Source organism: Macadamia integrifolia, unplaced genomic scaffold, assembly GCF_013358625.1.
Source record: "Macadamia integrifolia cultivar HAES 741 unplaced genomic scaffold, SCU_Mint_v3 scaffold_270A, whole genome shotgun sequence".
NCBI lineage: Eukaryota > Viridiplantae > Streptophyta > Magnoliopsida > Proteales > Proteaceae > Macadamia > Macadamia integrifolia.
Genome location: NW_024870661.1, coordinates 47,707 through 61,102, shown reverse-complemented (window position 1 = coordinate 61,102; position 13,396 = coordinate 47,707). Strand labels below are relative to the sequence as shown.

At 35.3% G+C, this 13,396-nt stretch overlaps 1 protein-coding gene across 2 annotated transcripts; it reads left to right on the top strand.

Annotated features, from left to right (window-relative positions):
- The first annotated feature begins 2,159 nt into the window (after positions 1-2,159).
- LOC122071575 (tRNA-dihydrouridine(20/20a) synthase-like) lies at positions 2,160-13,358 on the top strand. Of its 2 annotated transcripts, XM_042635955.1 has the most exons (14): positions 2,160-2,296; positions 3,243-3,326; positions 3,426-3,484; positions 3,580-3,706; positions 4,512-4,639; positions 4,734-4,803; positions 4,924-5,026; positions 7,146-7,263; positions 8,209-8,290; positions 9,537-9,598; positions 12,383-12,455; positions 12,548-12,631; positions 12,835-12,915; positions 13,042-13,358. In XM_042635955.1, the coding sequence occupies exons 1-14, from the start codon at positions 2,183-2,185 to the stop codon at positions 13,204-13,206; spliced, it is 1,350 nt and encodes a 449-aa protein (XP_042491889.1). In that variant the 5' UTR covers positions 2,160-2,182; the 3' UTR covers positions 13,207-13,358. The 2 variants fall into 2 exon arrangements, with proteins under 2 accessions (XP_042491889.1, XP_042491888.1); XM_042635954.1 differs by having other exon boundaries at positions 3,243-3,484.
- The last annotated feature ends 38 nt before the right edge of the window (positions 13,359-13,396 follow it).

Genomic DNA, 13,396 nt, shown 5'->3' with positions numbered 1-13,396 from the left:
GAGACTGACATAAGCCTCTCATATCAATTACCCAAAATACTTTGCTTATAATCGGTGATAGCTCAATGTAACCATTCATCGAGCATGACCCATTTACCTAATTATTCTATCTCTTGGAAGAAAATGATGCACGAAGATTTTGACATATGTAGTTTTAAGCACCGTTTGATAATGTTTCTGTTGTTTTCTGTGTTCAGAAACAGCATAAATGGCTTTTCACGTTTTCAGAAACAAAAATTGATTTTTTGGTGTTTGATAAACCTGTTTCTCGAAACGATTTTTATAGACATAATGCCACTAAAAAACCCAATAGTATCATCGAATGCCCAAAACGGAGAGAGGATTCAGTTGCATTTTTTTAAGTTTAAATAGTTGAGAGATTTATCAGGCACAAAGTTTTTTTTTTTTTTTCTCTCAAATTCGTTTCTAGGAATGACGAAACAAGTCCAACTTGTTTCATCAAAGTCGTGTCTAGAATTGTAAATATGTGTAAATTTTGGTTTATGTTTCTAGAATCGGGTGAAATGGAAAACTTTATCAAACGTTTTTTAGGTTATTTCTCTATTTCTGGGAATGTGAAAACACAGAAATGGTAAAAACGGAACGTTGTCAATATAATCACCATATATACATTAATCAAAGCTTGAAAGCAAAACTCAATTGAATTAAGTTGTACTACATATATGTTTCCACTATTGTTACACTGACCCATTTACCAAATTATTCCATCACCTGGGAGCAAATGATATATGAAAATTTTGTCATATGTGGTTTTAGATTTACATATGATCACCATATTTGCATTAATCAGGGCTTGAAAACAAAACTCAACCTTGAATTAAATTTTACTACATATATGTTTCCACTATGTATCACATTTCCAGAGGATTACGACTCTACATTAAACAAATTGGATGCTACCTCACTCGGATGGCGTGACAAAATATGTTAGAAAAGAAAACCAACAATCGTATATATCCACTTGATCATGCCGAAAGTGGATTAATATCTCAATGATTGTTTTTTTCTCTTTATTCTTTAACATTCTCATATAATAAAGTTCACTTTGCTGATTCTTAGCCACACCCCCACCCACCCTCCCCACACCCCCACCCAAAAAAAAAAAAAAAAAAAAAAAAAAAAAAAAAAAAAAAATAGAAAAGAAAAGAAAGATCTGATCATAGATTTGTATGAGTGTACAATTGCTATTATATACTTATAAAAGCATTTTATAATTTTTTTCGCACTTCTGTCTTTTGCACAATCCATTGCAGAGAGGCTTCTATTCAGGTGGCCTTTGGCCCCCTAGTTCTACCACTTGGTATGATGATGTTGTCATTCCATCTGTGGATGGATGAGGGACTCTTATAATAGGCCATTTGAAAAATTTAAAACTCAAATTCGTGAAGAGAAATATTGTCATTTAGCAAGTGGTGCAACTACCCTGGTGTCCCTTATCTATGGTTATATCATGAGAATGCTTTTTTTATACCTGAGAATAAGAAAAAAAAAATAAAAAATGGAAACCTCGAAAGCATTTTTAATATCAAAACCATATCAATTTAGTTTGTTTTGATATGATTTTTCTTCGGTTTCATAAATGGTTCTTTACTCGGTTTGATACAATTGTTATAGGATATCAAATGCCACATATCAGATATGAGATACATTTATGATATATAATTACATACATAACAAATATACTATAACTATGTACACTTGATTCGGTTCGGGAATATGTAGTTTGGTATGATTCAATTCATACCAATGGCCTTGCTTGATACCAAAATCATATGAAATAATATTCATGATATCGAAAATTGTATTGATTCTTATCCGATTCATTCGATATAATTTTAAATAAAGAATATTACCCTTTTATACATTCAAAATAGTTTGTCTCATGGCAACGACTTCCACCCGTTTTCTTTTTTTTTCTTTTTTTCTTTTTCTTTTTTAGGAGGGTTCCACTAGATTGAGAAATAAGTTAGGACTTGGATATTTTGTGACGCAATAGGGCGTCTGGTGTGCATTCAACGTCCAGAAACATCTTGAATTGCGTGTGACCACTTGATTTCTGAGCATTTTTTACCGTTAGATACATTGCGACACGCCATGTTGCACCACAGAGCAATTCAGTCCGAAACAAGTAACCTTTATCGGGGGTACTTCCGTAATCTGAATGTTTCTGTATGCAACTTTATCTCTTTATACTCTTCCCGCAATTTTGTTCATCATTCAATACACGCTTGAAGGTGGTGCAGGGCAAAACCTTTCCCGCGACGATTCTGGCTTCGTAAATTCCCAATCAACCATTTGCTTTTTAATTTATGTTAATTAATGAGTGAATTTCTCTTTCTTGCATTATTTTTCTTTTTAATAATTTATCAAACATTGTAAGATCGTTGCAGACTCAACCATTCATTCCTGGCTTAATTTCTTCAAGAGTAGCGGACTTTGCTTCGATTTTGTTGCTTTTCCTAACGTTTCTTTCTTTTTGTTCAAGTAAAAGTTCTTCTTTCATTTCGAATACTAAATCTGTTCTTTTGATTTTTGGTGGGAGCCTTCTGACTAATAGAAGTATAAACTGAATGGATAAAACTTGGATGAATCTTTCCAGAATCAGAAAACGAATTGGACGAAGAAAGTTTGCTGAATCCGTTATGATAGATTTGACTGTTTTGAATTTGAACTTTAACTCAAACTGAGCATAGCAACTGTTTGATATTATCTCTAATAGAAATTATAAAGTAAATGGACAGAAGAATTATGTGTTAAGAAAGTTAATTCAAAGTAATACATGGGCAATTCTTTACTGTAGTGAAACTAGTTGTCACTGTACTGTATTGCTGCTGCTGATTGTTGGTAAATTATCTTGTGTTTTGCTTATAAATTTTACTTCTGTAGCATAAACTGCTCAAATTCCTAACTGGGGATTTAATGGTTAAATTCATTAAGACATAAGCGGTGGTTTTTAATTGCTAATACTTCACTATTTATCAATGCTTTACAGTTGTAAAGGAAAAACAGATCTCTATCTATCTATCAATGCTTTACAGTCTGAGTGAGCATTGGTTCCCCTACTTAATGCATAGCTGTTCATCTTCATTACTTATGCCTTTCCGAGGTTTTATTTATATCTTTCATGTCTCTTCTGTTTAAAATGAATTTCTCTGCACCACAAATTTTGTGTCAACACCAATTGAAAGTTGTGTTAAGAAAAGTTACCTCTTGATATACAGGTACCTGATAGTACATGCTATGATTTACTCAGAGCTATTATGATGAAGTGTGGAGCATATACCTTGTTTTCATCATTGTCTCCTGTCAATTTGAGTTCCTTAAAATTCCATCATAGGCCTTCCTTCAATTTATTATATGGATATTCTACTCAATTAAGAACTCTTTGTTGTCACTCCCTGAAGCATCCAATACACACAAAAGATGTTATGGTTTCTGGACATTACCTTCCTCCGTGGTTCAGGTTGGTATAGGGGATTTAAAGTTAAGTTATACCTATAGATTTCCAGTTTTTGGATGCAATGCACTTCTTCTGATTACTGTTTTATTGTCCTGCAGTGTTGCCCCGATGATGGAATGGACAGATAATCATTACCGTACTCTTGCGAGGTTCATATCTAAGCATGCATGGCTCTACACAGAGATGGTTGTTGCAGAAACTATTGTTCATCAAAATGATAATTTGGTAATACTTCTCTCTAATGAGAAGTTAGCTTGGGATTTGGTTCAAGTTTCCGTCCTCATTGCATTCTGTCGTTGAAAGTGGTACTTTTATGTGTTGAATCTTCTGTTTTATGCTTTGTTAGCCTCACTTATGTAATAAAACCATTTAGTGCTAATGAATGGAAATTTCACTCCTTCCCTCTGTTTGACACACACCTCCTTGCTCTGATTTTTTTTTTCTTTTTTTATTTAATTAATTAATTATTTATTATTTTTTTTTTTAAATTGGTTTCAACTGTGGATGATTAATGTGAAGCAAGAAAATTGAGAATCCGGAATCATAGGAAATTGTGGAAGGAATAAAGGAAAGATTACACCATCAACCACTGCATCAATTTTTGCATGATGTGTCCTCTGTTTCATCATGAAATTCTTGATATGTGTTTTATAACTTGGTTGTGGACTTGCCTTCTAAATTTAGATGCTTCATATAAGATAGTACAGGTTGCAGATAATTTGCTGTACATTTTAGCAATTAAAAGATGTGACGGTTACAATAGTGTTCTTGATATTACTGGATTTCTTTTATGAGGTATACGCTATTATTATTGTTATTGGTGGTGGGGGGATGAGGAGGGAGTTTTAGGGAGTCCCTCTCCTTTCCTATATGCTACATGTATGCATTGTATTTGCTGATATTTTGCTAGTTTTCTTGCTTCCTTCCATGCTGATTATTTTCTGCTACTTTACTATATCTTTTGGATCTATGTAACTATATTCAAATTTAAGTGACTGATAATCCTTCTCAATTTGGTGGGACTGTTCAGGACAGATTCTTGGCATTTCCTCCAGAGCAACACCCTATTGTCCTTCAACTTGGTGGAAGTAATTTAGATAACCTGGCGAAAGCTGCTGAACTCGCAAATGCATACCAATATGATGAAATAAATCTTAAGTTTGTATCCATCTCCTTCCACTTATTTGATATTTCTTGCGTCACTTTTTTCTTTCCCATCAGTGATTTGAGATATTTATGGTTGATGAAACAGCTGTGGGTGCCCTAGTGGAAAAGTGGCCGGACATGGGTGCTTTGGTGTACGTCTTATGCTTGATCCAAAGGTGAGAATTTTTTATATGACAACTCTTTCGAGCACTGCAGTTGTACTTTACAATTTGTTTCAGATGGTAAATTTTTATTTATTAATTAACCTTAGTGTATTATGTTTTTCGTAAGGGTAGTTTGTGGGGGAGGCTATGTCAGCCATTGCTGTCAATTCCGATGCCTCAGTCAGTGTTAAGTGCCGAATAGGTGTTGATGATCATGATTCTTATGATCAACTCTGTAAGTTGCAGTCACCTTTTTTTTTTTTTTCTGTAGATAACTTTCACTGATGCCAGATATGTCTACTTCATGTGTCATTTTATTTTTTAGTTTTTTTCATAGGTTGGTGATTTGCATTTCCCAGGTTTGAGTACCATGCATGAGATGGAGAGATTCACATAACTAGATTTTAATTGAACTGCTACTAAGAGGCTTCTGATTGATAAGCTAAAAGTTTTTGAATCAACTTTCAAAACAGAGATAGAAATGGATGAGTGTTTTAGAACAAGAAAAGGAAAAAAAAAAAGGAACATCTCACCTGCTTCTTGAAATAAGAGACCAGAATATAATCACCATGAGACCTTACTTTTTCTTTGAAATAGTTTTGGTTATCTGATCAAGTGGTTATACCATTCATTCTCTGTCCCATAGCCTTGCACGCAAGATTTTTAAAGGTCGAGGTATGGTGCACATGTCAAGTGCATTTTTGGAAAACATAAATGGATACCTAAAGTATCATGTACTGCCATCTCAAGGTAACTTGGATTTTCATGGTAAAATTGGTTTTTATTCATTAAAGAGAGATTTCCACCTCGGGTTGTGTGGCATTCCTCTTTCTTCGCTCCTTCTCCTCCTCGTCCATCTTCGTTGGTCCTTCATTCACAGTGCTCATTAATTTCCATCTCCGGTTCTATGGATTTCCTCTTATCAGATTGGTTGTTATTCATTGAATAAAAAAAATAGCTTAAGTTATCCATTTGTATTTAACGAATTCACTTGACAAGTGGACTAAACCTGAAACCCTTTAATATGTCCCACAGTTGGCTATGGGTAAGCAGAAAAGTATACAACTATACTGAACCTTGATTGGGTGAACAGAAACTTCTGAGAGGAGAACTATGGTTTCATAGTGCTTATTGTATGGTCCCTTATTTCAAGTAGCGGATTCCATATCAGACCATGAAAGCGACTGAAAAATTTCCCTTGCTTTCTTTTCTTATTCGAGAGCACTTATCAATTCCTGGTCTGAAATCTAGCCCAATAAGCACTGTATGGCAGTGGTATGGCCCAAGTTATAAGATTGTCTTGATTCCCTTTCTCTTGCTAACCAAGACCTTTGTCTCCATTGGAGTGAGGTATTCATGGTGGCCACCAAGGACTTTGCTTGCCTGATATGATGGTCTAGTCTTAGTCAGCCTGTTTTCATTGAGGTCGTCCAATCAATCATAGATTCCAAACCCCTTAGTAAGAGTACATCAGTGGCTATAATGTTGCAACTTGAAGCCCAAATAGGATTTGATCTGGTGGAATCTCCTTCCATCACTTTAAGCCAATCTATGTATTTACCAAATGGGAAATTCTTGCTTTTTCAATGTATCATGTGCTGCAATATAGATGAGCAGTAAAAGTAGGCCAATTGGAGTAGCAATCTCAATTCCATTCCTGGGTGTGGAAGAACTTAAATTTCACTGCTTTTCTTTTCCAGCCTGCAGACACCGTCTAATGGGGTGATCAAGGTGGCAACAAACTTTGCTTCAAGCATGCTAAATGTTGAAATTGACATTCAAAAGTCTGAGAATCTATTCTATCATGGAGTGTCCAATTACTCCTCGAACAAAGAAAGTCTAAAAAAATGCATGTCTCACATAATCCAACCATGCCCAAATTGAATGATCAAGATCTAAGCTCACTAATATTCTTACAAACCAGTCAATCTGCAGCAAATATTTATGGTTTTTTTATAGTTCCATGGGTGCAGCTTTATTTTCTAGAACAGAAAAGAAAAATAAAAAATAAGGTTGGATTTCCCCTCCCCTCCCCCCCCCCCCCCCCAACATTTTCCTATGTCATTTATTGCATATATTTATTGAGTCTAAGGTTAAGCATGGATTTAACTCTGTAAAATCTCTCTTTGTTTGTATGTATGGAGGGCATGCCTTTATTCATGTTCTGATTACACCATTGCCCTTCATAGACCTCGTTTGAGCCCATTAGTTATTTCTGGTTCTGATATATGCCTTGACTTACTTCAGGGTACCTGATTATAGTGGTTGGCTCGATTGCATTCTCTTTTCTTGTCTAGCATCTCTTATGAAAGGGTCAGTCGAACTCATTTTGCTATTTTTGCTTTTACTTTCAGGTGATTTTATTTATACGGTTTCTTCCCAATCACCAACTAGGCATTTCATTATTCATGCACGGAAGGCCCTTCTTAATGGCATCAGCCCTGCTGAAAATCGAAGAGTTCCTCCCCTTAAGTATGTACTTGGTAACTGTGCCTGGTGCAAAAAAGTAACTAGAATTAGAAAGAAGCTGGATAACCTAATTTTTTTTAATATGGAGCACTTATAACAAAGAAAGGGCCCAGTAAATGCCGTATTCACAAACTGCATTGGTATGGAAGGACCGTAATTTAACTTTGATTATTTCCTCCCATTTTCTGGTTCAAGGTCTCCTAATCTAGATGATTGAAATTCATTCTTCCTTGTTCTCTTAGGTCTTTCAGCCTTTTCCCACCTCAAATAATTCTCAGTTCTGGATCACCAGATCTGGTGGTGGCATATCTATCATCTCTCCCTTTTTTCTGCTCTCTCTGCTGGTGATAAGCGTGCCACCTGTTGCTTCTTTTCACATCACCTAGTTGTCCTGACTTGTCTGCCAACCAAAACTTTAACCAAACCATGCGATCAAGCCTCTCTTTTTTTCTTTTTCTTTTTTGTGGATGTTTGATTTCATGTCCCTCATATCAATGGTTCTGTGCATCTTTTTTGTCCTTGGCTTTTAGTCCTAGAGTGCTAGACACCCATCTTATCTGCATGAGATGCATCCAATTCTCTTCTTTTGAGAGGGTAATGAACTAGTTTAATTTAGGCGGTAAATTCACTGCCTCCATTTCACATAAAAAGGAACTTAGTTAGGAATGCGTGCCATCATCCTTTGGCAATTCTCAATGGCGAAGGGAGGTCAACAAGGATTTTTAGGTTGGGGCCAGTTCTTTTAGCTCAGATGTGGTTGTCTTTCTGTTTATACGATGTTGGATGCTTGAAAGTCCAGAATTCCATATTATATAGATATGATTTCTTCTCTTTGTTTTATTTTTTTCATAATTAGATCCAATTCCCTTTTCTTTTTTTTTTTTCCTTTCCTCTAAATTGTGTGATCTTGGTTGTGGCACATTGACAATATTTTATTTGGTGATGCAGATATGAATATGTATTTGGCCTTTTACGTGACTTCCCAGATTTACAGTTTACACTAAATGGAGGCATAACTAACATTGATGAGGTAAACCATTTAGTCTAGCTTGTAATATGCATAGAGTAAGAAAAGAAGATAACTTATCTACATTGCCCCTAAATATCTCCTCAAATGGCAGCTAGGTGCCTGAAATTTGTGAAAATGACCAACTCACTGTCTGCTCATCTGGTAATTCCAGCCCAAAAAAATTCCAGGTTGAGTTATAAAGCTTTAAAAAATTGGTTGAAAAATCAACTTTTGACTGTTGTTTTTATAAAAAATACAAGTGGAATAGTTTAATACAGGGTGAGCCATACGATTGACGTGTGGGCCAACTGAAGTGCCATTTTCCCATCAATTATATCCTATTCTAATCCAGGAAAAACCTTTTGCGTTATAGATTTTAAACTCCTGTGAGGTTACTATTATTGTCCATCTGACTTCCTATTGAAAGACCAGTAGTGATCTTGATTCTAAGTTTCAACAATGAGGTCAACTGATGTTGATGATTCTATGGTTCTATTGATGCATTGGCAGCATACAAAGGCAGGTCAAATTCTGTTCTGATAACCTACTCCTCCTCTAGTCCCTCGTGCTGTTGTTATTTTTCTAGTTCTTTTGCTGATCCCACTTTATCATCTGATCTCTAGGGGTATGCCATTTTTTCCAAAATTAGCTCTATATTTCTGTCTGGCTAAAAAACAAATAATTTGAAGGGGTTATGTCGTTTTTTCTAAAATTAACTCTATATTTCTTTCTGGCTAAAAAAAAAATAAGTTCTTCAACAATTTTCTGAAATGTGGAGGTTAATTATGGAATTCATAAAACAGCAAAAGCAATGCTGCAATATGATTGTCAATTTGAGGCCAATGATTTAGTATGATGTTTTAAGCACAAACCAATTCCTTTAACCATGTTTGACCAACTTCAAACACTACATCAGGAAGAGGAGGAAAGACTTATTAAAGTTTATTTTTCTTGTTTCCATGTGGTTAAATATGGAGCTAGATGCATGTGACTTTGATGTCAGATTCCTATTGTTCAAAGCCATTGGGGTACAACTTATAAATACATTGCCAATTGTTTTAATATTTTTATTAAACTAAATTCCTTTGCTTTTTTCCTTTGCATTAACTTGAGCTTAAAATGCCTTTTTACATCTGATGACTGGCATGATTTTCTGGAGGTCTTTAATAAGGGTTTTGAATATCCCTGTTACGTGGAGTACTTCTGTTCATGTATTATGATATGAAACTGCTCATATTTCATTTTTACTATCATTTTCATTTAATAGGTCAATGCAGCACAAAAAGGAGGAGCTCATGGGGTGATGGTTGGACGTGCCGCTTACAATAAGTGTGAACCATCTGTTATTACTAAATAAAGTTATTTTATATTCCGCTCTTTAGTCTAGATATCATTGTTCTGTTGCTTATTCTTCATGGTACTTTGTATGTTGATTTGCAATTTGTACATGGTATCAAGGAATATTTTTCTTTTGTATCGTTTAAAACTTTCTTCTTTTGGTTGTTTATTTTATTTTATTTTATTTTTTGTTGTGAGGGGGGGGGGGCATTGTAACTATCCATATTCTTTCCAATTAATGATGTTATTATCAAACTCCTAATTTTTTCTATCTTTAATTCCAATGTCTACCATGAGCAGCAAGCCACATGGAGGAGTTGGCCCTCAACCGTCCTTTCGGTGGCTTCTTGTGCATACATCATTACATTGGTGAAATAAATGCCAATCTGTGGAGTTCTGACACTAATTCTTTTGGTAGACAACATTAATATTGTTAACGTAGTCTAAGGTAGGGAGTCTAACCAAGTCTCAGCTGCAGGAACTTTTAATCAAAGAACAACCATGAATAGCCTAAATAGCAGCACAATAGATCAGAATTGAAGGACCAGATTGGATGAACCAGCAAGCTATCGATGTCAGTGGTTAGGTATTCTCAGATCAAATTAGTAATCTGATGAGTCAGGCTTAATAGGGTTTGACACAAGTCTCAAACAGTCCACCCAACATGAACAAAACCATGGTAAATCATAGAAATCAGAATAGAACAGAACAGATCTGAAATCTGGGTTGATTTCGCTACAGAACAGAATTGAGAGTGATTGATTCTAATACCTGTAGAGCTTGGACAGCTCTGTAGTACCTTGGATACTTGAGGGAGGAAGAAGAAGAATACTTGAAGAAGAAGAACACTTGAAAGGAACCTCTTGGGCTTCACACCGCAAAGAGTCAATTGGATCAAACACCAATTCCATCAGCCTTGATCAAACACAAGACAACTCTTCATAAAGAAGACAATAGCAACAACCATTAATTTTTTTTATCAAAATCATCTCAGCTCTAGAAGCTTCCTTTTCTTTATTTATAATGTTAATGGGGGAGGGAATTACAAAATAGAAGGTTCCTAAAAAAGGAAACCAAATATTCTCCTAATACAATAGTTACTAAAAACCGAAATTAGAAACTAGTCGAAAAAGGAAACTAACCACTAATGATTTGACTCAATTAATAACTTGACTCCTAAGGAAGCAAATATAACTCAAATCAAACCCAACTAAAAAAGAAACTAATGAAAAGGGAAACAAATCAGTGAATCCCGATGCAACTTTAGAACCCCTAGTTTAGGCCCCATAAAAGTGGTCCAATACACTCCAAACCACATGGACTAAAGGCCCAACACATATACAACCCAAGCCTAGGCTTATTCCTAATAAAACAAGCCTATTTTGGTTATTAATCTGCATCAATTTGTCAAGGGATGGTGATGTGTCAAGCAGGCCCAACTACTGCCAACTTGTTGGTCAACTAGGCACCTACTATATTGCATGTGCTTTTAACTTGAATTAGCAAGTTTTTACTGTGCTGGTTGGTTTACCTATAGTCGTTTCTTGTCATTTTTCTTCTTTTCAATGAACTTGGTAGGTTGAGAGAATATAAAGATTCCTTTGTAAAGGATCAGAGAAAATATTTGGAAACAAGAAGATTAAGTTCAGGCCTTGTCAAACTCTAATATGTGACTTCTTGTGGATTATATAACATTTCTACAATTCTTGATCTTACAAGTGTTTAATTCGTTATTTTTTCATTTTCTAAATTCTAAATTTATGTAAATTGAAGTACATTGACACATATATAGAGTTTGGTTGATAAAGTTCAGTTGGTTTGTTTTTCTTGCTGGCCAGTTCAGCATACTGCAGACATTCTTATTCTTGAGAATTCAGTGTGGTGGCTATAAGTTGGTTTGCTGATTTTGCGACATTGTGGGTCCATAGACTGCCAGTTAGAGATTTAATTCTGCCTGAATTACTTCCTTTTGAGGGGGTCAGTTGGCTAGTCTTGTCAGGAACGGTAAGTTAAAAAGATGGGGTTTTACTTTCGTCCATTTATTTTGGAGAGATGCCATGAGAGCAGGATGGTTGTAGCCTTGTAGGTGGTTTTGGGGCAGATCCTCTCCTAACCTAGAGCAGTGATAAGAGAATAATTTTTCACACTGAGATCTGGAGCTGCAATTGGACTCCCACTTTGTAATCAATAATTATCCAGTCATATATAGCTTTTGTAGTATAAGGCCCTCAGCTTCTTCTCATCTGGAAAAGTAGCAATTGGATTATAAAATCTGAAATAACGTATTCCAGAAAGAAAAAATCTGAAATAACAAATAATTGATGATTGAAAATATTCACATACAAATTTGTTCATGCTATATTGAAACTAAATGGAAGGACTGGAAACATGGGTTCACTTCTCAAATTGTTCAAGCAACTGATGTGAGTTTTACTTTAGCATGAAAGGAGATTAGACACAGTTTGGATAGTCTGAACTGAGACTAAGCATAGCACAAGTTCAGCCACTGAGCCGACTTTCATACAAAAATTTCATTATATTTCCAGAAGTAATTTTATTTAAAGTGAGAGACGCACCTTCTCTCAAGCAAATTGGATGTTAGAATTTTCTTAAAATCCATTTTCTTTTAGGAAGATAGTTTGAGATGCAGGATTATTTTATATGGACTCCGATCTTCTCTATTTGTATCCTGAAAGGTTTTACTTCTCACTTTTGTCCTCTTATTATTTAACTGTTGCCTGTTGGATCACATCTGATGATTTTTTGTTTTGGCAGCCCATGGTCTACTTTGGGACATGTTGATAGTTCTGTATATGGTTTACCTAGTTCTGGTATTTCACGTCGTCAGGTTGTCTGAAAGATCAAGTTATCAAATAGATTTACTTAAATTTTGTAAATATTGAAACCATCTCAAGGTTTACAAATTGCAATTTGGCCCAGGTCCTTGAACATTTTCAGGTATATGGTGATTCCATTCTTGGTAAATATGGGCCTAATAAACCAAATGTCCGGCAAGTGGTTAAGGTCAGTAAGGATGTCAAGAAGTTTCTCATCATCTATATCTTTGAACTTATTGTTTTCTGTATGCGGTCATAATGTTCCTCTTGGATAGTTTTCTATTTTTGTTCTTCTGTTGAGCCTTGTCTTCATTTGGAATGTTAAAAATTGAACGAGCTAGTAAACTTTTAACGATCTGAACTTACTCTTATGGACCTTATCATACTCAGCCATTACTTAACCTTTTCCATTCGGAGCCTGGAAATGGACTGTGGAAGCGCAAAGCGGATGCTGCTTTACATCATTGCACAGTATGTCCATGTAGTCAAAGGCCTAAGAATTTCCTTCTAATAGAAGAAAGTTTGTGTCTTTCTCTCATGGTTAGATTTGATCTGGACAAAGCTTAGAACTGATCTTCTTGTTTTTTAATACTGTAGACCATCAAATCCTTTCTTGAGGAAACCCTGGAAGCCTTTCCAGACTCTGTATTGGATTCAACACCTGAGAGGAGTCCATCTGCTTCTGAAGACACTTTCACTGATATACATCAGTCACTGCCGCCTCAATATAAATTAAAAGAACAAGAGCTGCTGTATGCTTAGTCTGTGTATGTATACAGTAACTGTATATTAATATAACTGTTAATGCTTCAGTGTAGCTATTCCTGTTCCTTCCTCAAATTTATTAAGGCAGCTTTGGAGACTTGACAATATAGCTTGCAATCTGAAATCTGCTGATATACTGCCTTAGTGAACTGATACCACTTGATGGAATCAATGGCCATAGTTGATT

Coding starts and splice junctions, on each gene's coding strand:
- LOC122071575 (XM_042635954.1), top strand. CDS start 2,183: ATGTTTCTGTATGCAACTTTATCTCTTTATACTCTTCCCGCAATTTTG. Junction 3,485..3,579: donor TACCTTCCTCCGTGGTTCAG/GTTGGTATAGGG, acceptor ATTGTCCTGCAG/TGTTGCCCCGATGATGGAAT. Junction 4,804..4,923: donor GTCTTATGCTTGATCCAAAG/GTGAGAATTTTT, acceptor TCGTAAGGGTAG/TTTGTGGGGGAGGCTATGTC.